Consider the following 26,488-nt stretch of genomic DNA (forward strand, 5'->3'; position numbering starts at 1 on the left):
AGGGCCTCCTTGAGCTGGAAAAGTCTTTCCTGCATTGCTGAGCAGGGAAAATGCAGCACTTGATCAAAGGAAGCAAAACGAAACTGGGAGACTTACAGAGAGCCCTTGTTCCAGCGAGTCTGTATTCACGATAATGGGAGCGGGGTTGGCCTGTGAGGAGACAAAAGTGGGATGTCACCAAGCTGAGCAATGGACCCAGCCCTTATGGTGCACTGCCTCTCCCCTGGCCATGCCATCACAGACCCTCCAGGCCAGGCAGCAGAGAGAGATTCGGGAAGGGCTCTGTTTGTGCCTCCTCCAGGTGTCCAACAGCCCTGGGACAGGAGCAGGGCCACAGCATGGCTCGGGGCATCAGTCCCTCCTCAGGGCTGGTGTGTCCCAAACAGCCCATGGCCTTGGCTGCTGGGAGGGAGATAAGGAAGACTGGAAATTCTCTCAGGCTTGTGTCAGACTCCCAAAATTTACATGAAATTCACACTAGAGAGGGGTTAGGAGATATAAGGAGTTGGGAAAGAAGCCTTTCTGAGGGAGGAATTTACTGCCAGCACACCAGGCCTTCAAGCACCTTCCAATAGCTGCTGTTCCTCCTAAGCACAGGGCCACCATTCCCTGACAGCATTTGGTCCCTTAACCTCATTACTCCTGCGCTCGGCAGCCTCGGCCCATCCTGCACAGCAGCACACGCATCCTCCTGTCCTGAAGGGCTCCCCGAGAACCTCTCTCCGGGTCCCTCCTGGGCTGCCTCTGCCCTCGGCTCGCTGCACACGGCAGGGCAGACACAGCGGAGGGCAGCCGGGCAGGCACGGAGGGAAGGAGGGAGGGCGGAGAAAGCGATGGGCGAAGGTGCAGCGCCCTAGGCCGCGGGGCGGGTGAGGCCAGGGGACGGGCCGGCTGGAGATTAGGGACGGCCGAAGGAGGGACAGGACAGGACGGCCAGAACGATGGAGCGGCCGGAGGAGAGACGGGACGGGACGGGACGGGACGGGACGGGACGGGACGGGACGGGACGGGACGGGACGGTCGGAGGAACCGGGGTGGGACGGCCAGCGATCAGGGACGAGGGCGGCCGGAGAGGACCGAGGGCGGCCGGCCGGAGGCACGGGACGGGACGGGAGGCCGGAGGAGGAGGAGAAGGAGGAGAAGAGGAGGGCCGGGCCGGGCCGGTGGGCCGGGGCGCGGCCGGTGAGGGCCCCGGGCCCCGGCGGGTCCCGCCCCCGGAGCTGTCCAGCACCGCCGCTGCTGAAGGCGCGGGGCTCGGCGGAGCCTCCCTGGGCGTGAGGGAGGAGCGGCCGAAAGCGAGAGGCAGAATCCCGAGGCTGAGATTCCTCGCCGGCACACAGCGGAGCTGTGCGAAGCCCGGAAGGTCAGCGGTGGGTTGGAACTCGCTTCATCACCGCCGGGCTCGTGAGGAGAACAGCAGCCGGAGTGAGACAGCGGGGAGACAGGAACCACCGGGGGAGGAGGAGTGAGCCCGCCTTGGGGCATCACGAACACCAGCCAGGCAAGGTGTGGGCTAGCGAAACAACTACCAGCGACCATTGTCTGCCCATTAACAGGGGTGTTGGACCACCCGGGCCAACAGCCTCTGAGTCTGTGATATCGTCACAGGAGCCAGTTGCCTCCTCATCGCCCTTGTCTGGGTTTGCCGGTCCCTGACTGAGAGCAGCCTGTGAATGCCACACCAGCGTCCCCCCATACCCCTGCACAGCAGTCCCCACCGTGTCCTGTTTTAGTTGACCTTATTTCTAGACTATTCACTCTCCTCAATTAGTGGATGAGAGTTAAGGACCAACCAGACTGTGGTTTAAATCCTGCCCTGGAAGGTTCTACTCTCATATGGATGGAGCAGGAGGTAGTTAATTAGATTTATTCAGATGCTTTCTGATCTTTCCTGCAGCTGTAACTATTGGTTACAAAACCATAGTTTTTATGGCAATTAATTCTCTAACTCAGGCAAATATGACCACTTCCAAGCACTCCTGCCAAACCCCTCCCCCACACAAAAGAGAATCACAATTTTCAGGTCCAGCGTCCTGGGATCTCCAAGTCCCAGAAGCAATGTTAAACTGGGAATATCCCCTCTCTGGCAGTACACAGTCCTTGTATTTAATCCAGATAATTTGAGAGATAGAATATATTAAACCTGGCAGTAGCTTTTATTAGTCCCCAGTGCAATTCTAGGAAGGGATTCCACATTTCAAGGCAGAAAAGAAGCACTTCTACTGCCAGCAATTAACAACCGGTAACACATCAAGGTTTGAACATCCAGATGCCAGCTCTTATTAGATGAGTTTCCAGGAAGGATGCAGAAGAGGCAGCCTAAGTGGATGTAGCCCATCATGTGCCCCATGATTTATAAAAAGAATTCAACTCCACAAATGATGCTTTGGATCCCTCCCAGGGAGAAGTGCTCTATATAATAATGTTATAGAGGCTTTTGCAGGTCCAGTCTGAGTCCTCCACTGAGCCCCACTGCACTCTTTGTTGAATTAATAATAGCCCAAAAATCACACATCACATTGCCTCTCACACAGTGGTGAGCCCTAAGGACATATTTTGTTTAGCCTGCTCCCTGTGCACCGAGCATCCTTTGCAGCCATTCCACACTAGTGATTTTTTACATCTCAGAATACTGCTAGGAGCACAATTTCCCACTCAGGCTCCAGATGGGACCCGGGAGATACTGAATGTGAGTCGCTGCTCTAAAACAAAGTCACACATGGTCAGGAGGAACTCAGACCAGGAAATCCCCACTTGCTTCCTGCAGCCAGCTATTCCACTACTACAAGAAAGGTGTTTGGGCATTAGTTCTGACTTCCACTTGCAAATATTTCAATATTTGCACTTTGCCTGTCCTACTGAAGAGACAGATAAGACCTAAGACGCAGAAATAAGCAGAGCACCTGAAAAGAAAAAGCTTCTGCCTCCCTCCAGCAGTCAGGCAGAGGTACTGAGCAGATCTGCTAGCCAGGGGAGGAGAGAGACAGTCATAATTTTTTGCTGGGCAGCAGGAACATGCTGGTGAATTAACCATGCCCTCAATTCTATAGGGATGGGTAAGTAATTTATGCCCTAAGGAGCAGGGGTTTGCTGCATGCAGGGACGAGAGGGAACAGGGCTGTGCATTCAGATCACATTCAATGGGGGCTGTCAGATCTCTCCCATCTAAACCCCTTCATCACAATATTATTTACCAAGCCCTGTTTGTGCTGGGCGGGGGGTTACAAATAGAAAGAGAAGAGGTCCAAGTCCCACAATGCTCACTGCATGGCAGCAGGATCACCAAAGTCCAGCAGAGCTGGAGGTGCCCTGAGCTCTCTCCATCCATCAAGCAGAGGCCCTTGGTCTCAGGGGATGGAGGCTGCAGGGACTCAAGGAGGACCTTGGGGAGTGAGGAGGGCACTGCACAGATGCAGAGAGATTGATCTGGGCACAAAGCCAACGTGGCAGAGGACAGCTGTTGAGAAAATCTGGGCAGCAACAGGAGTCAAGGGGAACCACGGTGAAGGGGGATGAAGTTTGAAGGTCAGGATTCAAGAGCTCTCTGGTCTCACAGGGGCTGAGAGAAGCAGAGCCTTGCATTCATTGAGCTCTGCACAGCAGTCCTAGTGGCAGCCACAGCCCAGGAGCTGACACAGGGAGCAGCAATCTGCCCCAGGCAGCCCCCAGAGAGCAGACCTTGGGAGAGCATCTTGCCTGTCTGGGGCAGCTGCCTCAGTGGTTGAAGCCAGAAGAGGCTGTAGGTCTGTGTGCAGGGCAGAAGGGATGTCCCCTCCTCTACAGGCAGGAGCAATAGCACTGCAACACATGCAGGGAGCAGCCAGGCAGGCCAGCAGTCTCAGAAAAAATCTCAGGTACCGGATGTGGCTTTCCAGAACCCCCCTTAGATATTCCCTTTGGGTAGTAGATATTCCCTTTGATCTGAAAAGGACTGCTGCTATTTGCGCTCCACTTGGGCCGTGGCAGCCCAGTGACACTAACACAGTCACCTGGGAGCACCAAAGCCCCAGACATCTACAGGTACCACCCCTCACCTCAGTTTCTACTGCTGTCATCTTCTGGCACAAAGGCAGGAATTGCAAAACATGATGATTTTCCAAAACTTCCAAGCAAAAGAAAAGCTGCAATTACATGCAAATGGAGGTTCACTAGCCTGCTGCTGAGGATTGGGTCCTGCCCATTTCCCCAAGGACTGCTCTCAGGGCTGGCACAGAGGAGATGGGCAGGGAGACTCTGAACGGAAAGTTCAAGATGATGTCTCCAGAAGTGAGATCCCAAAACTTCTCCAGCTTCACATCCTCCACAGAACCGGCATGGGGCCAGCCCACAAGAGGTCAGAAGATAAGTACCTGCTGGAGGCAAAATACATGTGCTACACATGTCCCAGGACAAGGGCAACTATATGTGTTTATATGTGTTTATAAATGTGATCACATATAAACACATTTCTGTCTTAACCAGCAACAGGAATAACAGCAGCCTCCAGAGATGGCAAATGGCAGGCCAAAACCACAGAGCTGCTCTCTGCAGGAGGGTGCAGTGTCCCATGTGTGATGCAAGAAGGAATGTGCTGCTTGAGACACTGGGCTAATGCATGAGAAGCAAAGCATTAATTTAACTCCTTGATTTCCCCAGACTGGATAAGAGTGAAAATTCAATCTGTCTTTTAATATCCTTTGTTTCATATCATCTGAGGTATAATAGCAGCACTCAGAAGGAAATGGCTCTGAAGATAAGTGAAATTTCATCTTTACATCCCTTTAAAAGCTCTCAGGAGCAGAGGTCACAAGTGGGGAAATGCCCAACAGAATTATCTAATCAGGGCTGACACTGAGCTGCTTGTAGTCCAGCTCCATCTGCTTTGATTTTTTTTTAAAGGGTGTTAAAGCATGGAGAAAGCTGTGCATTTCCAGCTTGGAAAGCAGCTTCTCTGTGGCAGGACCCAGCCGTGTCAAATTCGGGCTGTGAACAAGCAGGTACAGGCTCAGAGATGCTGAGGGTGCTACAGGCAGTGGGGTCAGCTGCAGGATGCCCAGACACCAACAGGATCCTGCTGCTGTGGGGAGCAGGTTTGCACCAAGCTGCTGAATCAATTTCACAGGAAGGAGCTCAGGTCCTGCCTGCACAGCACACACGGAGAGCCCCTGCTCAGCCACTCACCCTGATGAGCACTGACACGCTCATCTGCTTTGTGCCAGGCTTGCTGCCCTGTGCCCAGATGCTGCTCTTCCCAACGTTGGGCTCCTTCCTGCACCAAGCCAGAGCCCAACACACAGCTCCCACTGCACCTGAGAGGACACAGCTCCTCCACAGCAACCTGAACTTGTGGTCAAGGCCAGACAGAAACCCACTCTTGAGGTTCCCTGAGGCAAGGAGGGAGTGTGTCTCGGCTCTGCTCTTGCTGGAGAGCAGGTGTGTAGAGCACAGAGGTGCTGGCATCTTCCCTCCAGGTTGTTCCTGGCCCCCCACAGACCCCCTTGGTTTTCACCTGGCTGTGCCCAGAGAAGCCACCTCACAGTTCTCCTGTTAGGAGGCAATGCATGGCATATCCCTTCCCAGACCGAAGTCTGCTTCCAGCTGGCCCATGAGATGTAGGGCTTTTCTGACATCTCAAGAACAAATTCATGCTTTGGCCTAACCCTTCCATTCCCAAGGGCAGAGGTGCTACACTGCTGCCAGCAGTGTGGCACATCCTCACAGATCTCTGTGTTCATCTCTCTTTGCCTTCCTGGGCTTTACATGGTGGCCAGAGCTGAGGTTGCTTGGAAGCATCAACAGAGATGGAGACCTCTGAGGGAGACTTGATCCTGCAGGGTTCCCACAGGCTGGGACAGGGAAAGGCAGCAAACAAAAACAGGATGGAAACTTTTGGAGGCTGAAGAAGTTCTTTGGACAGAGATTAATTACCCTTCCATTTAACTGGGCTGAATAAAGGAACTCCCTCTACACTTTTTCTCACCTACTGCAAGAGCAACCTGTTGGCTGACATGGTTTGGGCAGAAGGAGGACATGACCCAACAAGCGTGCCTGCATGAAGGGGAGTGACAGTCTGAGCCTGGCCCCTGCCCTCCTGCACAGCTCAAAACATGGCATCAGAGATGTAGGGAAGGATGCTGGGGCTGACTCTGGAGCTTGCAGGTGCCCGCACCCGCTGTGCCAGTCCCATCCAGCCAGGTGCCAGCTGCTGTCTGTGCTCGGCTCCCAGCCAGCCTGGTGGCCTGCAAGCAAGAACAGCCCTTCTCTCCAGGTTGCTCTGGGAGATGTCTGAGCTGGGCTGCTCAGGTGGCACCCCAGAGCTGAGCAGGCTCTGGGGCCATGGCAGCACAGCCCCTGACCCATGGCTGCACCTGGGCACCGGCTCAAAGCACCGCGGCCAGCCGGAAACACGGAACACGGGACTTGAAAGGTCCCTGGTCACAAGGAGCTTTGGCAAAGCCACTAAAGTGCCCCAAGTGTAATGTGAACACAAGCAGCTACTGAAGGTTTAACCTTTGTTTTGGTGCCTTTTTTTTTTTTTTTTTTTAAGATTAGCTTAAATAGGGACTGGAAAAAGCCTTTACTCGGTAGCACAGGAAGAAAGCTTCCCAAAGAGAAGCTCTGTCGAATATAAGTTTCCATTTAGAAACCATTAAGGCCAGGGTGTTCAAACTTGAAAGTTAGACATCCTGTTCCAGGCTCAGCCCACTAAAATAAGTGACCCAATTTGCAGAGCTTCTGGACTTCAGTAGCTTCTCTTTGACCTGGTGGTACCAAATAAAATTTACTTGATTCCTTTTTACACAGGAAGAGTTGTTATTATCTGAAAGAGTCACATGCTTTTATCTTCCTCTTAGACAAATACATATGTACAGGGGGAAAAAAAGAGAATAAGGAACTGAGTTAAAATAAAGATTTCTTTAGTTCCTGGGATTCAAATATCCTAATTTCTTCTTTTCAGTAAGTTTCAGTGCACACCCAGTTAACAAGTGTTAAGAAACCTGTTTCTGTGGAAAAAAAAGCAAACCAAGATCCATCAACAGAGATTCAAGAAAAATTCTAGTTAATACAAAGGTGACAAAAAGGTATCCAGGGCCTGGTCCAGGGTGCTCTGAAGCACTACATGTTCCCAAAAATAATTACACCCTCGGAGCAGCTCTTCTGCAAGCCCCATCAAGCGAGCTCTGCAAGTTAAACTGCAAAGTTCATTCCAAATTCAGGTATTCTGAACTTGTTAAACACTGTATTAAAAGTTTTCATCTCTAAGTCTCTGATACATGCTCACAGCACATTGCTGGATTTGCAACGAGGGCCCTTGAGGACTCCCTACATCATCCCATCTTTGCATGTGTTAAAACCAGCTGTGAGCATTAACACAGCCCACTGCACCCACAGTGCTGGCACAACCTCACAGCAGGGCTTACACCCATCCCTGAATCACAGCTGCCAGGCTGAGCCCCGGGCTCACTGTCCCTCCTGCCTGCACGTGAGGTTTGCAGGGGCAGAGCCCCCTCATCCCCCACACAAGCAGTGCAGGACCTGCCTTCCCCTGGCACCCAGAGCCCACGGTCCCCTTGCAGAGCATCCTGCACCGGGCTGTGCACAGCGGGGCCGGCACATCAGCACGGCCCTGATTACTCCTGATTAGTCTTAATGACTTCCCCTCTCTAAATGAGCATTCACAGCTCTGGAAGGAACGGAAGCTTCTCTCCTCCCATAATAGCACACGACGTGCCGAGGGGCTTACCCGAACAAGGCAACTCTCCAGGAACAGTGACAGCTTCTGCTTCGCTGCCTCCTCCCACCCTCCCCTGCACCAGGGTACCCGGGCTGGGCCTCTGGTACAGCTGTCCCCTGGCTTTCCCTCTCATGCAACCCCTTGTGGGATCCACACCCTGAGGATGGCCAGCAGATCCCTGCTGAATGCCTAGCACTGGTCAGGACTGGGCTCAGGCAGGTTCCAGTGGTGCTGGAAGAGCTGGTGGAAAGCCCAGCCATGGGGGCACGGGACATCCTTCCAACAGGAATGACAGCAGTGCTGTCACAGTGGAGGCTGATGGGCTTCCTGCTGCCTCCAGCTTCTTCACCAGGAGCAACTTCCTCCACACTGCACACACCCCTGCTGAAACATGCCTGTGCTTGGCCCTGCATGCCTCACCAGTGCACTCTCCTCCTCCTCCTCCTCCAGCAGGGTGGCAGGGCCACATCCTCCCGTTTCTGGCAGGTACTTTGCTCTTCTTCCACATGTTGCATTGATGGGGTCTCTCCCACCTATGTGGCTTCAGACACCGCCTCTAGAGCAGCAGCTACATCTCTAGCACAGCCAGTTCAGAACACCAGCTCCAGCACCTCTCCCTGTGCTGTCCCAGGCTCCCTCCAGCAGTTCAGGACCCCAAACCCAGCAGCCAGGCACAGCTCTGGGGCTGCAGTCTGCACATTCTGCACATCTGGGCTGGCTGGCAGGCAGCAGTCGGTAATCCAGCTGGAGAGGAGCTAAGCTCAGTCCTTCAACTCACTTCTCTAATTCCAGCATTATCCCTTACTGTATTAAAGGGATGAGTCAGAAAAGCCAACAAGCACAAGTGTACAGCCCCCGTCCAAGGGACTCACGTGCCCGAAAAAAGGGGGAAAGCCTCACAGGTGAATAGATAAACTAAGGAGAAAAATGTCCTCAGCTGTTAACTCCTAAATGAATTCAACATGTTTTGTGAAGGAGCACTCAGAACATCTGACCCTCCTCAGTCCAGGGGATGGGTGACAGCAGGACACGGGATGCTCCGGGGCGGGTGAGGAGAACCAGCTCACTCAGCATCTGTGTGTCAAGGTTTTCCCAGGAGAGGCACAGGGAAGGGGTATGAGTTTAAAAAAAAAACATTATCTAGGCCTTGATTTCATCTGAGGGGCAGGAAAGGAACATCAAAAGCAAGGGAAAAATCAGCTTCTTCCCAGGGGGCAAGGGGCTGAGGGTGGGTGCGAGGCTGGGTGTGAGGCTGGGCTTCGGGGAAGCAGAGCAGCTCAGCACCTGGTTTTAGCAACTCAGCTGGGTGATGACGGCAGGATCACCAGATGGAGATGCCCAAGAAACAAGCTGAGAGGTGAGATCAGATGGAGGGGGATATATTAGGAACAGACACGCAGATTTACACATCGTGAGTGAGGAGGTGACAAACAGGTCTGTGGAAGGGGACTCAAACTCTCACGAGGGAGTGGAGTGTGATGAGGAATGAGGGAGAGGGAAGACTCTCTGGGACTCCGGCTGGCAGGGGGACATGCTGGAAGAGATGCTGGAGGTGGAGGGAGGACAGGGGGACCACCAGTGACCAGAGAGCAGGGGCTGAGCAGATGGATGGGGCCAGGAACAGACAAGCACTGTGTTCAGCCATGGAGCCAGACGCAAAGGACAAGTTTCACTACAGTTGCATCTACATTTAGGTTGCCAAAAATACCTTTCACAGATTGGCTGTCTTTAATTAAAAGGATGTCTCCTGTGCTCCTGGCACGATACAGAACTCATCCTGCCACGTGGGGCTCTGTGTGGAAGCTCTGCAGGGGGGACTTTCCCATGGGACAGCTCCTCTTTGCCTGCATCCTTCCACATCCTGCCAGTGCTGGGCAGCTCAGGCAGTGGTGCTTCCCTGAAATGCCCCTCCACAGCACAGGCACAGAGAAAAGAAGGAAAACTTCACCCCCTTCCTGTTTTGGCTTCTCTCCTTCCCTCCAAACACGGAGAACGCCTTCCTCCTCTCTCCTCCTCCACGTTTCAGTGCAAAGATTTAGCTAATTTCTTCTATGAATAGCACGGGAGTAGCCATAGCAACATCACCCTGCCAACCTCACCACCTCCACTGCCTCCATGTCCCCGGCACCCTGTTCCTCTCACCCTCCCTCGCACCTCCCCAGGGAACATCTGGGGCTTCAGCCATTTCCCACAAACCAACCTGTATCTGGCTTCCTGCCTGCCCCCCTGGTGCTCTCCCTCCTTCCTTCCAGCCATACCTGCTCATCACTCAGAAACCTGGTCTGAACCCCCACGGCTTCTCCAAGGCTCCTCCCTCCCTCTGCCACCCCTGCCCCAGGAGACAGGAGCCCCAAGTCCAGCATCATCTGAAGGCTCAGCAAAGGCTGGTGCTTTGGTCAAGATGTGCTGTCCTGTGCCCACCTACTGCAGTTAACAGCCCAGGGCATGGGAGGAACTCAACAAGCAACGTTCGTGCATCAAAAACCACCCCTGAAAATCGGTGAAACACTCATTGCTGAGGGCAGGGAAGATCTGTCCCACTCCTCCACCTGCCTGGCCATGTAACACTTCTGCCAGGGGTGGAGGCCACACAAGCCTGGCATGCTCTGGGCATTTTCAGGTGGTCAATGTCTCATTGCAATGACCACCCCAAGAGGGAGAAAGGTACCACAGAAAGGGGGGCAGCAGGACTTCGCATTCCTGGCCAAGCAGGGCCAGCAAACCTGGGGCAGCCCTGAGGGCAGAGGGCACTTCCTCACCACATGCCAGAGAACTGCACTGCCCTGGGCCCCTGCCCCAGCCCATGGCCCAGAAATGCACCCAAAATGCACATGAAAATGCTGGTGACACCCTTGAGACCCTCATGAGGGGGTCTCACTACGGTCACTGTGCCTGGCACCAGAGTCTTTAGAGTGAGCTGAGACCCAGGGCTGGACATTCCCTGTGGGAGGGAAAGGTGCTGCTTCTGGACCTTCAGCTCATGGAGCAGGGCTGGAGAAGGGGCTTGGGCATGGGCAGGCAGTTGAGCACCCCTCTCCTGAGAGGCTGTGGGTGTCACTGTGCAGGGGAGAGGAGGGGTTTGAGCAGTCTGCTCCTCTAGTGCTGCACATCAGGGATGCTTCCCTGGATCACACTGCTGTTCCTCCCCCAAAGCCAGAGTCCTGCTGTCACCCCAGTCTGGCAGGGGAGGAACTGAGTTCCCCACTAGCGAGCAAAGGGGGACAAGGAGGGCACAGGGCCAACGAGAGGGATAGTGATAATGGAGGACAGCAATGACATCAAGTGCAGGGACCGGGAACTAATGAGCAGGGAACAGGGATAGATAAGGGAAAAGAAATGAGAGACATCTCGGGGGGAGAAGAAAAGCAAAGCAAAAAAGATGTGAGATACCTAGACCTCTGAGATATCCTCCCTCCCTCTGGTGAGGATTAGGGATTCTCAGTTACTGGCATTGCCTGAGCAAGCTAAAATGTGTCCTAGAGAAGGGGAGAGGCAGGAGGAGAGAACAGACGGGGGCTGGAAGTGGGAGGAGGTGCAGGTTGACGTTGGGACCGTGCTGTGTGTTGGGCAGCACGTGTGGGCACGTCTCACATGCCGTGGAGCTGCACACGGCTGTGTGAGTATGCCATGATGTCAGAGAACATACAGCACCATATGCAACTGTGAGCACGTTTCTGATGTCAGAGCACTAGCACACGCTTCTCTGCTTGCATGAAGAAGCAAGGGGAGGAAAAACGCTTAAATGAGAGCTGGTGAAGCTTCCCAGGAGGGTAACAGATCCCTGCTTACCCGGGAAAGCCTCCTGGCCTGTGCACCCCTTCCCACCTCAGCTGCTGGAAGTGCTTTCAGGGACAGTGAGCTCATTTAAAGGGGCAGCCCTGAAAAATGGCAGCCCTGCCTCCAGCCAAGGCTCTCCTGGAAACAGAGGCAGCCTGTAAAGGAGATTGTTTTGCATCTGCAACCTCCAGCCAAATCTACCCAGAGCCCAGCACCTCCTGGCCTCCCAGAGCCAACTGGACCTGCTTGCCTGGGCACAAGCCATGCCAAGATGTTTCCATGTTACCACCTTTTGTCCCTCTGCCCACCACTGGGCTGGGAGGATCATGGATTCCTCGGGGCTCAGGCACCCTTGGATCAGGAGGAGAGCGTTGCTGAGGCGTTTGCTGCAGGCTTTACTCACGGCATACATTTGCTCCACACCAGGGAGCGGCTGCCTGCTCTGATACAGGCAGTGCACACACCACACACGTCATATTCTACATGCAGACCCTGCTATGCTCACACAGCCTCAAACACTGGCATCCTCTGTTGCTTGCAATGCCGTGAGGAGCTTTTGATTTTCTGGGGTTTTTTTTTGTTTTTGTTTTTTTTTTTTGCACGTTCAGAAAGGCAAAGGCAGAGCAGAGATTCCCAACGCAGACTTTCCGAGCAGCCCAAGCTCCATGGCAGCACCACAAAGAGACAATGATTTCTCTTCCACCATTGCAAAAACATGAAAGGCTCCCCTGCCCAGCCTGCCACGGCAGCAATGCAGCTGGCATCACTTCCTTCTCACACTGCTTGCAATCGTCTTACCAGGAATACTGGGCCGGACCTTTCATGCAAGCAGGAGCAGAAAGGAGGGAGCAAACATGCTTCGATTTTCTGCTCCCCGAGCTTGCTGCTTGGGATGGAGGGAAGGAAAGAGATAGTGGAGGAAAGATGGAAGAATGCTTGCCAGGAATCGGCAGGCGAGAGAGAACTGAGGCTGATTTTGATACAAAGAGTGGCAGAGAAAGAGAGAGAAAGCAGGACCAGGCTCATAGGAAGGTGGCTGGAGTTTTTGGTGCCTTCTGTAAATATAATCTGAGCTATCAGCTATGAATCTAATTATTTCAACCAGAGCTACAGACAGACAGTAATGAAGAAAAAACAGAGGAAGGGAAGAAGAGGGTTGTGTTTGCCGAGAGCAGAGGAGGAGAGAATTCCCATTGATTCCCGTGTGTCTGCCTGCTACAGCATCTTGAAATAATAATTAGAAGGATCAATAAGAAATCATGTGAGGTTTGAAGATAATGAATGAAAGAAGCAGAAGAAGCAAACTGAAATGCCTTTCTCTCAAGCAGGGTAAATTGTTTTTCAGGCAGGGTCTAGCCTCCATTTTAATGCTTTGCAAAAAGATCCAACCATTTTCTAAGCTGGCTTGTGGGTTCAAAACAAGACTGGTCTCTCAATTTAGGGGAGAGAGACACAGCCCGAGAATGGGTCCTGGAGAACACTAATAAAATGAATGTGTGGGAAGAAATGGAGGCAGTGAAATGGGGCAGAATGCACACAGCACGCCAGCGACCAGAGCAGGGTTACGTAATAATCTCGGGGAGCAGGGACGTAGCAGCAGAGCGAGGAAACCACAACTCAATGGAGAGTGGGTGACAGTTTGGGAGCGCTGGCAAGCAACACCGCGAACCCACGAGGCTGCCCAGCGGGCAGCACGCACCATGCCTGCTAAACACAGCCTGATGGGATGCCCTTGATGCTGCCAGGGCTTCAGGCATCGGCATCGCAAGCAGCGAGCACCTCAGGTGGGGCGTCCAAAACACACCAACGCCCGACGACCACCTGGCGCCAAGCAAGATCCACTTGGCCCCGTTCGGCCCTGGGTAGGCTGCTCCAGTGCCGGGCTCCCACGCCGGGCAGGACCGCAGCAGCCAGCCCGAACAACGGCAACGCCAACCCGACCGACTCCGACGGCCGACCGGAGCGACGATGACGGCCAGCCGCAACGACGCCGGTAGCCAGCCCCGGCAGCGCCAGCATCCACGCCGGCTGCTCGCGACGCCCCCGGGGTGATGCTGCAGCGAGCCAGGAACCCGCCAGGAACCCCGCGTTACCCCGACAGCCGCCCGCCCCGTCGCGTCCCGCACCGGGGAGCCGCTGCCCGGGGCTGGCCCGTACCTGCTCGTACCAGTCGCGGCCCGAACACGTGCACTCGGGCCACCAGCCCGGGCCGCTCCCGTTCACCTTGGCCGCGCTCTTCCCCGGCGCCGGCGGCGGCGGCTTCAGCGCGGCGGGGTCGCGGGCGGGGGGCCCCAGCTTGGCCTTGCCGCGGGCGGCGGGCGCGGCCCCCCCGGGTGCGGGCAGGGTCTGCGAGCCGTAGCCGCCGTAGCCGTACTGCTCGTGCTGCCACTCGCCGTAGGAGGGGGGGTCCATGCGCCGCAGGGCCGCCATCCGCGTTACCTCGTAGCACTCGGGGCACTTGCAGCAGTGATGGTGCTTGTGCATCGCTGCCCTCACACCATAGAGCCGGCAGGGAGGGAGGGAGGGAGGCGGCGCGGAGGGGCGGAGGGAGGTAGGGAGGAGGGAGGGAGGGATGCCAAGGGGGCGGCAGCGGCCCCCGCCCCGCGCAAGGCGCGCCTGCCGCCTCTTCGCCCGCTCGGCGCCCCCGGCCCCGTGGGAGGAGGAGGAGGAAGAGGAAGGGAGGGGGATGGTGTTACAGCGCGGTGATCTCCGCGGGGGCGCGCCGCGGCATCGTCCGCAACGCCACTCAGTGCCGGGGCTGCTCCCGGCGCGGGGCGCGGGGCAGCAGCTCCGAGGCGCTCCGCTGCATGGGCCGGCTCAGCCCGGTCCGGTCCGGCTCGGCTCGATGCGGGACCGCGGCACCTGCGGCAGCGCGGAGCATCCCTCGCCCCCCCTCCCCCGCAGCGGCCAATCCGCGCCGGCGGAACCTCCGCGCTCCGCCCCGGCGGCGGGGGCGCCGCTCAGCTCCGCGCTCAGCCCCGCGCCCGGGCAGACCCGGGCAGACCCGGCCGCGCCGCCCCCGCCGCCCCCGCGCAGGCGGCATCAGAAGGAGCAGAATCCTGCGCTCCTCACGCATCACCTTGCGGCTGCCCTCAGCCGTCTCCCGGCGCACCGGCAGCCCCTGTGCAGCGCCGGCCGCTCGTCCAGCCCCGCCAGCTTTGTGATCGACGCCAAGAGGGGCTCACTTTGCTCCGGCTGTGGTTCGCACTGGAGTAGGAAATAATCTTTCCAGATCTGAACTGGTCGCTAGGCTGGTAGCAGCACCTCTGTTGCATCTCTGTATCAGTTCTCACCTCGCTTTTTTGGAAATGTTACCACATGTGCTCCATCCAGAACAGCACCCTGGGGATGCTGCCACTGCCCCGTGAGCCACAGGTGCTTTAAGGCTGTAGAAACCCCAAGGGCCTTTGCTGGGCCTTCCACCTACTGCCGTCAGGGGATGGCAAAAGCAGAGCAGAAATGCCTGCTGCTCCCAGCGCAGCTCCGCAGTCCTTCACATCTTTCACAGAAGTGCAGGACTGGAAGTTCAGAAGAGCCATCCAGACAAATTGATGGGGAGAGAGAGAAAAACCATTACAAAACCCCACATCTGACCATTGAGAACCTGAACCCGGCCTCTTAATGCTCAAAAATACTAGGGTGGATGAAAAACTATTTTAAAGAAATGGTACATAAATATGTAGAATGGTAGATAAATACGTAGAAGAGCAATGAACTGTGCACTGTGTACACAAGCAGGAGGGGGCCACAAGCTGAGCCACAAGATAGGGTGGTGCAACACCTCAATTCAGGTTCCAAGGTCTGCAAGGCTCCTCCTGGCCTCCTGCAGCTGCTGTAATATGGCCCTGGGCATGAGCAGGGCCGTGGGAGGAGGAAGTGCATGATGGTTGGTCAGATAAATGCCCCTGCCCACTCCCTGTTCCTTTAGCTCTTTAAACTGCAGTACAGAATTACTTCTGCACTTCACCTCTGCACAAAGAGGTGCTCCTGAAGCGCTTGCTCCTAAGCAGTCAAGTGAAATGGTTGCTTCTGGGTGAAGGGGCGGGGGCAGAAGACACCCCATAATCAGGATTGGTACCCCTAAGTACCATGTTCCCCACTGCACAGTGCAGCACCTGTCCTCTCCAGCACTGCCTGCACTTCACTGTCTCTAGGCTGCTCAGATCACCTCAATCACAAGGTGGCTTAATGCCACAGAACGCTGGAGTGGCTCAGACACTGAGATTTCCCTGCTGCAGGCTCAGGACAGTCATAATGTCCCTGGACAAGCAAGTCTAGAGCACCTGTCCTCCCCACGGTGACCTCAAGCAGTCGAGCACAGCAGTGCTGCTGAGCCCTCAGGAACAGCTCCACAGGTGAGGCTCACCCTGCTGCTCCCCTGGGCTCTCTCTGGACAGAGACCAGCCCCAGGGGCACTGTGGCACTGACCCAAAGACATGCACCAAGATGAAGCCAGTGGCTGCACACAAGACAGTGTTTCCAGCGCAGAGCTCAGTGCCACAGGACACTGCAGACCCCAGGAGCTCACAGGGCAGGGCAGTGTGGGGTGCCTGCAAGCTTGTTGAGAATTAATCAATGAAAAACTGTGTTTGAGTGCATGGCAGGAAAGTGTGCAGTGCTGGCTTTAAGAGAGGGCTTTACACTTCAGGTTTTAAGAAATTAGGATTATCTCCACATCTTCTACCTCATCCTCACACCATAGGGCCAGCAGGGAGGGAGGGAGGGAGGTGACCATCCTTGTCCCATCAGATGGGAATAACAGGAGGGACTGGGGCCAGACTGAAGCTGAGATAGAGGATTGCTGCACCAAAGTAGAGAAAAAAGCCTTGTAAAAAAGGGCAGGTGTCCAGTGTCTCCCTCATGAGAGCAAAGGACATGAATTCCTTGTTGGCTCTGCAGCCATTGGCACCTCTGAGATAACTTCATCAACGAGATGTGCTGAGTACCTGGGCGTAGCTAATTACTGCTCCACCCCAGCTGCAAACCTCCTTCCCAGTGTGCTTCCCACCCTGGCACGGCATGGTTAGGTTCCAGGGACCCTGCAGTGGCCCCTCCACTGCCAGGGCCTTCCCCAAAGCCATCTTTGGGCCAAGGTCAGGCAGGAGCCCCAGGCTGCAAGAGGCTGACTTGGGTGGCAGGAGAGCACCAGGGAACTGCACAAGCAGAGTTTGTCACCCCAGCTGCTCACACCTGCCCTGCCCCAGACACATCCCTGTCACTCTTCACTCTGTCCTGGGATGGGGGCAGGCAAGGACATGGGCATTCACTCAAGGAGGAAGTGCAGAAGCAAAGGACAAGAACTGTTAGGGATAAATGCTTTAATAAGGAGCTGAGTGAACAATAAAGAAAAGCATTTAATTTGATTTTTTTTCCCCTCACTTTTTTTTTTTCTTTTTTGGGTGCATCCTCCATTAGGAAGGTGTCTGGTCCTCTCTATGCTCAGTCTCTGCAGCCTTCACAGCCATTCATGCAATGGGCATCCCCACATGGGAAACACCCTCACTGCCAGCCCTGGAGGGTCAGAATTACAGCTTCCACCCCACACCACTTCCCCCAGCTCTCTTATCTGTTAGTGCCTCACTGCCAGTCGCAAACAGAGAGGTTTTGAGACTCAGCTGCCACAGCTCTTTACAGTCCTTCCTTACCTGCTTGCACCTCCCCTCCCCAATCCCCATATTTCCCATTTTAGCTGCCATGAGAGTTGTTTCATTCCTGTGCATTTGTAGTGAACTGCATGTGCCACTTGCTAACCCCAATTAAAAGGTAAGAAAGCAATCCATGGCTGCTGCTGCCTGCTTGCAACGTTCCCTAATGCTGGACAGGACTTGGGATACCTAATCAAGCTCAAGAGGAGGCCAGGGCTGGTTGGCCAGGGGCATCCCCATTCTGTACTTCTCCAGCTTGTTTCAGTGAGTGGTGGCATTTTGGGAACTGGAGGTGGCTCTGCTGGGAGACCAACTGAAGTGGGCACCTGCACTGGGGGCCCAGGCCTGTGTCTGGCAGGGCAGGCACAATGCCCAGCACTTTGAGGCAGCTGTGGGCATCTTGCTGCAGTAATGTGAGCTTTGAGCAGGGCTAAAGGAGATGGGAGCTGATTTCCAGGCAGTTGCCTTCATGGAGGGAAGTGATTCAAGAGCACTCTCATTCTCTACCCTCTTCCTACCGGTATTCTCCCCATCTTATTTAAATTCTGGTTTGGCAGCTGCTCTTTTTACAGGTGCTAATTTCAGCAAAGTGTCAAGAAATCCCCGGAGATGATGCTATTTACAAGGACAGAGATGCACAGAGATGCACAGAGCTAGGTTTTGTCTGGTGTCACCGCATTTCAGCCCCTGCTGCCGCTGCCTTCCTCTCGCATCAAGTCCTGCGGGAAGAGGAAGGCAAGTGTGAGGCACCAGGCACTGGGGGTTTGCTGTACCTACAGCCCTTCCAGCATGGGGGATGTTTGCTGTACCTACAGCCCTTCCAGGAGCAGGGGATGGGAGGATGGAGCAGGCTGAAGGCAGCCAGTACTTGCAGAAACAGCAGTCACGTGAGGGCTTGACTGTCACCCAAGAGGAGCTGGGTCCTGCCAGGGGAACTGAAGCCACGGGTTTGCTCTGGGCCTGGCTGCAGACAGGGAGTCTTTGTAATGTCAGGAGGAAGGGGAGGACAGTTTTGCATGGGGGAGGTACCTTTTTCCATCACAATCACCTGCAAAAAGACACCCAACACATGCAGCCCAGGGAAATATATCTGGGTGGGCAGGCTAGGAGGAGATGAGCAGCAAAGAGAGGGACCTGCTGAACTTGGCTCAGTCTGACAGTCAGTTCCTTGGCACTAACACAGACCCCACCCAGCAGGAATTTGCCATTGCTGGGTCTGGGGCTTCTCAATTGGAACTTGAAGAGGTGCTCTGCAGAGCTGACTGCACAGCTACTGTGGGCAAACAGGGCTGGAGGCTCCTGTGAGCACTGGAGGGTTTGTGCAGTCACAGCTGAGTGGGAAGAGGCAGGATAAGAAACATCTCACTCCATGGCTGTTCCTTCCTGCCACCAGCAGCAATTCACACTGGGAAAAGTGCAGCTGGGATAATAATAACCAGCCATACCAAGGGACCAATAGCTCTCAGCACTCTCAGGGCAGATGCCCAACAAATTATTCTCCTCCAGGGCAAAACCATTTTTATTTTATTAATGATCCCTGATACATTGCCCAGTTGCTGCATCCTTGCTTGTGGCAGCAATGGCACGGGAGTCTTTAATAGACACCAATGGCTGGTTTCTGCAACTCACATCATGAACAGCTAAATGTCTTCCACGGCTGTTCTGGGGGAGGGGAGAGGAGTGATGGGGACCTGAAGCAGGTCCTTACAGTGGGGCTCAGGCTCCCTGCCTGTAAAGGAGAGCCTGGAGGCGTTATTTAATAACAGTCAAATGCAGCAGGCTGTATGGAATTGCTGACAGCCTCACAATGCCCACAGCTGCTCTCCCCATCCCTGGCAGGGATGCTCCTGCCCTGTGCTGGAGCACTCGAGGCATGGGCTGGCTGCGGGCTGCCTTGATGCCCTTCCCTCCGCAGCAGGGGGAGCCTCGCTGCTGCGAGGGCACGGCAATTACAGCGCTGGGTCAACTACCCACAGCCCGGGGGTGCCCACTGCTGTGTGTGCCCCATTCCCTTTAGAAAATGACAGAGCAGAGGGAGGGTTTGACACTCTGACCAGGGCACAACTTCACCGCTCCACACCAGGGTCACAGCAAGGTGTTTTGAAATCTCACTGTCTTTAAGAGAATCGGTTGCTATTTTTTTAGTCCTGCACCTTGATGCCTAGTGTGACACCACCAGAAATCCTGTTTCCCTGCATCCTTCACTAGTCCCAAGCTGCCCCTGGGTTTGGTCACATACATCAGCCTTAGTGGGAGCCAAACACAGCCTGCCTGGGCTGTACAAGCCTGCGGAGATCTCCTGGCTGCCTCTGCCTAAGCTGAAATGACCTTGGGGACACAAAGCCCCACGGGCTGACTCTCAGGGCTCCTCACCAGGAGCCATCCCTGCAGGAACAGGCACTCTCCTTGGAGTGGGTCAACACGTGGCTCTGAAAGGGAGGCAAGGGCTCAGCAGCACTCTGCCCACACCTGGGGCTGCCCGGGCACCACAGACCTGCCCAGAGGGACCTTTCTCCATCCAGGGCCCAGAGATGTCCCTTCCTCGAGTATTCCCACCCTGCTTGGGGAACAAGAAGGGGAACTCCGTGGCGAACACGCATTCCCCGTTTCCCGTGGCCAGCCCTGCTCCAATCTGCCCCTTCCAGATGGAGCAAAGCCCATTCTGCACCTCCCACCGCCCACAGCCAGTGACTCACAGGGATGCTGCTGCCTCACCCGGGCAGTGCTGCCCCAGAACACACTTCCCGGCAGGGAAACCTGCCCAGCCGTGGGGAGACAAACCGGTGCCGGTGTCCCCTGGAGCCACGGGCACCCGCGGGGCACGGGAGGAGCGCGCCTGGCTGGCCCGGCGCTGCCCCTTTAAGGGAGGAAGAGCCGCTCGCAAATTTGTGAATGGCTGTCCCCGCCCCCGCCGCGCGCGCCGCCCGCCCGGCCAATCAGCGCGCGTGCCGCAGGCTCGCGGCCCGCGCACGGGGCCCTCTTAAAGGCGCAGCTCCGCCACCCGCCCGTCCCCACACGGCCGCTTCGGAAGCCCCGAGGTGACCTTCAGAGCGGGTCGCAGGCGCGGGATGAGGAGCCGCTCCTGAGGACAGGCACAGCCCTGCCTTCCTCAAGAGCGACACGCTAGCAACACAAGCCCTGGGGGGTGGTGTGCTGAGGTGATGTGCCAGCTTCCCTCGCCCTGAGTGCAGGGCTTGGACAGGGATGGTCAGGCCGCAGGGCCCGGACACCCACACTGGCCAGAGCACACGGCTGGGCTGAGTTCCCCCCAAGGCCATGGACTGCCAAGGGAGGGAGGGAGAGCAGGCGGCTGGGAGAGCTGTTTCATCACCCCACTCTGTTCTAGGCCAGATCAGGAAGGTAGGAGCGCTCCCACAGCAGCAGAGCACTAAAGCTTACGAAATCTTCCTGCAGAAACACCCCACGAGACTCAGCTGTGCAAAACCTACCCCTGCACAGAGGGGAAACAGCTGTGCAGTATGTGCCAAGGGGGAAGGTAGAACAGTGGGATTGCAATAAACCCAGCTCCAGGTGCAGCCTGGTCCGCCCCTGCACTGCAGCGCAGGGCCCCCTCCTTGCTCTGCCACTGCTCCTCCCTCAGTCTGCTCTAGGCCAGGCTGTGAAATGATCTGGTCTAAAAATACCCCTTCAAGGGGGGGACAGCCTGGCAGGACACTGCCGTGTTTCCTGGACACGTGCAGGTGGGAAGCTGGTGGTGAGGCTGGGGAAGCAGTGTTGGCCAGGCAGGATGGTCTCCATGCCAGTGCTTTGGGCACAGACATTGGTGTACCTGAGCAGTGCCAGCCCCTACAGCTATCCAGGCCACAGACTGCAGGAGGCCTTTGCCTCAGCCTCAGTGCTTGGAATAATTTTTAGGTGCGATGGCAGCGAGACTCCTACAAGGTGCTTTGTGCCTGCAGGCTGCAGGGCTCTGGCAGGTGCTGCCCTGGGGTGAATCCTTGCTCCCTGCAACAGGGCAGGGACTGGCTTGAAATGCAGCCACTGCTGCAGCCACGCACGGTTTAACCCTCCCAGAGCAGGCAGAGCAAGGCAGGAGGAGCCAGCACACAGCAGAGAGCACCTTTCCAAGGGCTCACGCTTGGATTCACAAGAGGGATGCTTTCCAAACCCACACTCATTTACTGTCCTCCCCCTGCACTTCCCCTAGCCCCTACCAATGCTGAGGATAATACATCTCTCAACACAGCTTGATACTGATCCTCCAAATCCTATAGACCATAAACCTTCATGAGCAGTTATCATGGCTGCTTTATTTATAACAGTGCCAGTACTGCCTCTGCCACCAGAATCCTGATCTCTGTCCAGCCTGATGCCATTAAGATGCAGTGACGTTCCCCCAGCTCCAGCACTCCAGACAGAAAGCAGCTGGCCTGCTAGGCTCTGCCTTCAAGCTTGGTTTGTTTCTATAAAAATGGTGAGGAGAGCTCGTTTGTTTTGCAGAAATGCACCGGGGGCATTTGTCCTCACCCTCCTGAGGTGCTGGGGTTGCAATGTGGAGGGGTGGAGGAGAGGGTGGCACATCCCATGCTCTAGTTCCACGTTTCCTGAGCCCCTGGTGGGTCTGTGCTACTGGAGACAGGCTCCAGCACTTTGCTTTGGTTGCAGCAGGAATATGGTCAACCACCTAACAAGGCAGAGCAGGGAAGGAGGAACCTGGTGCTGCTCTGTGGACCCTGCATCAGCACATTTGGGAAACTTGATGAGCAGAGTAGAGACCCAGCAGAGGCAGTGCAGGACCTCACAGCTCCTGGCCAAGACACCGATGGGTCTGGCCCCTGATCAGTCCCCATGCTGCTGGAGATGCCTGTGAATGGTCTTGGTTCTTGATTTCAGAGCTACACATGGAGTGTGAATCTCATCAGTGTGCAAGTTCTCCAGCAGCTGTGCTCCCTTGGGGACAGGCAGATGCAGACACTACATGGAGGCAAAGCTGAAGCACTGATCTGCAGGGAGGATGGATGGATGGATGGATGGATGGATGGATGGATGGATGGATGGATGGATGGATGGATGGATGGATGGATGGATGGATGGCTCTGGAGCATGGCTCCCTGTTGGACACTCCCCAGAGCCTCCCCCTCACTGTTCCTTTTCTGCCATTGCATGGGGAGAGCTGCATGCACTCACATCATCAATATACCTTCAAAACAGTGACAATGACTTGGGTGAATGGAGACACCACATCCATCAAGATTTTCCTATGCTGCACAGCCAGAAACACCTTGTGTCTGCAAGGATCTTCCTTTTGCTGCTGGTTTTAGACAAAAAGTCCCCAAGTAGAGTAGGAATAGGTGACCATGCATGAGATTTTGGTTTGACAGCCTGGTGGCTCTGCTGATTTCTTCATCCTTTGCTGAAGCTGGATATTGAGCTGGGAGAACTGAAGTCTAAGCATGTCCATCTCTCCAGCAGGAATAGCAAGAGCCTCTAGTAAAGCTGAGGCCATTCAACCCCAAAATGTCCACTGAAGTGACAGCTCTTACTGACACAGCCCTTGCTGACCCCCTCTTTGAGCAGCAGCATCCATGGGACACAGGCTGCCCAGCTGGGTGTCCCTGCTGTGCAGGGCTGATGTGTGGCTCAATCTGTGTGTGCTACTACAGACAGACACCCTCTTGAGTTCAGCACTTTGGCTTCTGAGCCTGTGTCTGCAATGTCAAAACACAAAATCGCTGGAGAGCATCTGAATGCCCTGAAGCAACCTCTGGGCACAAAGTGGCTCAGGTGACACTGGGCAACAGCCTCTGGGCTGGGGGTTGCTGCTTTTCTTCTCTGCTTCTCCTAAAAGAAACATGCTCTCCCTTTTGCATCCCCCTTTTGGGGATGCAATGGGGAGGGAAGAGTTCCCCCAGGAGCTGGTTGCTTCTGTGGTCCCACTGCTTGAGCATTAGCTGCTTCCTGGGATTTTGGGGTTGCAGGGCCGATGCTGATGAGCTCAGGTCGAGATAAAGCAGTGGCCTGGTAAAGTCCGGCCTGCAGCAATGGCTTCAGCTGCCTGCCCAGTCAGCCCACAGAGAGGGCATGGGGTGCTGGGGACAGCAGGGCACATGCAACCGAGCAACCTGACAGGGGCTTCTCGCTGGGGCTGCATTCACTGTCAGACGTTCGCCCACACCAGAGATCTGCTTCATCTCCCTGACGCTCCATGCAACAGCAAACAGCTCCGTGGTGCTTCCCCTCTGCTGTATGTCACAGAGAAAATGGAGAGCGGTGAGGCTGCAGCCAAGGCAGGGGAGCAGGGAGCTCACAGCCGACATCTCTGCAGCTGCAGTATCTGCCACACGCCCATCCCGTCCTGACCCTCCGCTCCCGCCAGGCAAAGGTGCACAGCACGGGAACGCCCTTCGGTCCGGCCAAAGGCACACTGGGAAAGAGGAAAAAACACTTGAGAGAAGGACCGGAGAAGCAGACAGCCGGTCGCCACGCTGGCGGCTCAGCTTGCCTTTCTCTGCCAAATGCCCCAGGGAGCTCCATGGACCTGTCCGGCACTTGGGCCGTGGGCTATGGGGCAGAAGGACGCATTTTCTTCCGTTCTTCCGCAGCAGGTGCAGCATTGAGGGCTCCTAACACCCTGACCGGGCGTTTCTGCCGGAGCTGTGTCCTCCCTGGGACGCAGGGAGGGGCACCGGGGCATCTCTGGCCTCAGCCCCGGAGGGCTGAAGCGCAGAGCTCCGCTCTCACGCTGCGGGGCGCTCAGAGGCTCCGCACACAGCCGGAGCCTGCCGGAGCAGCAGTGACCCCTGCCAGCGAGCTCTCCTATTCACCGGCGATTGCGGGCACGCATGGAGTGCCTGTCCTCTGAGGCAGCCTCCTCGCACTCTCCATCATATCAGGACCTGCTGTTGCTCCGTGTCAGCTGTCAGGCTGAGGCAGGGCAGAGCTGTGAGCCGAGGAACGCCTCGGCAGGCGGGAGGGATGCTCGGGCAGGCGGGGGCGGAGGGGCGGCCCCGCACTGGCGCGGTGACAGGGATGGAGTCACAGCGGCTGCGGAGCCGCGCTGGGGAGCGGGAGAGGGTGGCAGGGGAAGAGCAGCGCTTCCTCGCAGGCGCAAAGCTCTGCTCATCAGCGGCATTGTTCCTCTTTCATTTATCTTTACAGCTGGCTGCTCCCTGCACAGAGGATGAAAGCGGCGTTTACGGAGAGCAGCAGCCTCCTTGGCAGCCTGGGAGCACAGGCGAGTGACACCGGCCACAGGAGCGTCCTCCTGAGTCTTCCCACAGCTCATGAGCCCTGAGCAGCCCTGCTGAGGCAACCACAGGGCTCGGGAAAAGGCTGAAATGAAGGATTCAGCAAATAAAACCCCACAAGCCCCAGAACTCAGGCAGGGTTTTGCCTCTATTAGCCTCAACAGGGCTTTTTATCTGGCAAAGTCCCTTTGCTCTTGCCCCGTTGAGAGCTGAATATCCACTTTGTCATGGAGAGATGGTTTCAACCCACTAAGCCTCAACAGGAAGCACATGTTGTTGCTGTATTTACCGGCACCTCTTCCTTTGTAGCAGCCATTTGCACGCTGCAGGGCTCTTCAGAGCACACCCATATCCTTGCCAGCAGGCAGAAATTTCCTGTTCCTGGAAGCATTTGTGTGGAGAGGCAATCTCTTTGACATGCATCTTCCTGGCTGAAGCAGGTCATGGTAGCTTTTGCTCTGTTAATATTGCCATGGAGAGCTGTGGGCAGGGGAGAGGACAAAGCCAGGGCAACGGGAAACTTACTTACATTGATGGATGCAGTAAGAGAATTGCACTTACTTCAGGTAGGAAAAGCCAGTTCATTGTGTTGCCTTTCATCAGTGGCAGGGTGTCCACTAGAGCTCTCATTCCTGGGCTGATGGCACCAGGGTGGCAGCTGGTGCTCCCCTGCCCTAGCATTAACTATCATTAACTTATAAAAGCTTCCCTGGTTCCTCCAAATGCCACTGGCCAGCTCAGGTATTTTTCTGAAACCTGCTTTGGAAATGCCTGTGGCATAAAAAGCACACACTGGAGGCTGAAAAGCAGTAAGTCCCCATGGAGCAGGGCAGGAGCTGGGTGTGTAGGTGTTGTGCAGCCCTGGTGCTGTCCTGCATGCTGTTGCTGTTGAGAACTGACATGGGATTTGATGCTGGCAGGAGCTGAGGTGTCCTCAGTGCCTTCATGCAGGAGTGAAGGAGGAGAAACAGGGCCTGTGCTGTGGTCCAGCAGCACAGCCTGCCCCAGGCACCTGATCCTGTCTCCTGGGGAACTGCTGGAAATGCTTCCCTCTGTCAGGGCAAGGCTTGTATTCAGCAGTGAAGGTGACATCCAGGGAAAGGCTCACCACTGTGATGAAGAACTCTGCATCCCAGCACAGGGGCTGCTGCAGAGCAGCTCTGCTCGAGCCTGCAGCTCTCCAGCACTGCTTGGCTCCAGTTTTCAAGAAAGCTGCTGGGTTTCTGCAGAAAGCCAAGTTTCAGGCAGGACTACAGGCATGGCAATACCTGGCACTGAACACTACCATCTTCACAGCTTTTCACCTCCAGCTCCCTGCTCTGCCTGCAGCCATGCTGTGAAATGACCATCCTCTGGGATGAAGGAGGTTGCAGATGAGAGCCCTGCCAGAGTGCAGTGCTCCCAGAATCCCAGTCTGCCCACCCAGGTCCCCATTGTTCCTCCATCTCAGGGCAGTGACCCCCTGCTCAGGGCTGGCAGCTGCAGCCCCTGCAAATGGGTGACCCCTAAAGCTCCAGCATCTGGCGCCAAGGACTGCCCCATGCTGACACAGGCTAGGAAAGAAGGAGGGTGAAAAGAATGACAGGAATTATTTCAGGTCTGGAACAACCTGCCTCAACAGCGAGCGAGTGAAGAAGCCAATCTGTTTAGTTTATCTAAGGGAAAGTTAAGAGGGAACTTAGATGCATCTATAAATACCTACATGTTGGGAACATTCTGATTGCCAAGGTCCTTCATCCTAGCAAACAAAGGCAGCAAAATTTCCTTGGTGCTGGGAGCTAAACCAAGAGAAATACAGGCTAACAGTAAAATACAGAATTTTAATGTGAAGGATAAATAATCATCAGGCCAGCCAGGCCAGGGACAGAGCAGATTCCCCATTGCATGAAGCCTTAAAATCAAAACTAGGTGTCTGCTGCTAAAGGAGACATTGCAACTCAGCCAGACATTTGGGGCTGGATGCAAGAGCTGCTGTACTTCATGGCCTGGGACAGTTAGGAAGAAAATCCCTTAAAATCACAACAGAATCTGTTCCCAATTGCTCAGGCTCTCAACCCCTCATGGGTGTTGCCCTGTGATTCCCCTGTGGTGGTGTTTCCCACCCACTGGCAAATGGAAATCAGCAGCCAAGCTCATCTTCTTGT

At 55.5% G+C, this 26,488-nt stretch overlaps 1 protein-coding gene across 3 annotated transcripts in view; it reads right to left on the reverse strand.

Moving 5' to 3' along the window:
• Positions 1–26,488, reverse strand: part of DLG3 (discs large MAGUK scaffold protein 3) — a gene marked incomplete at its 5' end in the record, with an annotated part of 75,669 nt that overhangs the window by 36,669 nt on the left and 12,512 nt on the right. Inside the window, 2 exons of one of the 3 annotated variants that reach the window (XM_084212759.1) lie at positions 97–150; positions 13,649–13,975. In XM_084212759.1, the coding sequence (XP_084068885.1) occupies positions 97–150; positions 13,649–13,975 (381 nt within the window). Of the gene's footprint in view, positions 1–96; positions 151–13,648; positions 13,976–26,488 lie in introns of those variants that run through there. The other 2 variants (XM_084212758.1, XM_084212760.1) reach the window with 2 other exon arrangements.

Source organism: Fringilla coelebs (assembly GCF_963513975.1).
Source record: "Fringilla coelebs genome assembly, chromosome: 11".
Taxonomy (NCBI): Eukaryota; Metazoa; Chordata; class Aves; order Passeriformes; family Fringillidae; genus Fringilla; species Fringilla coelebs.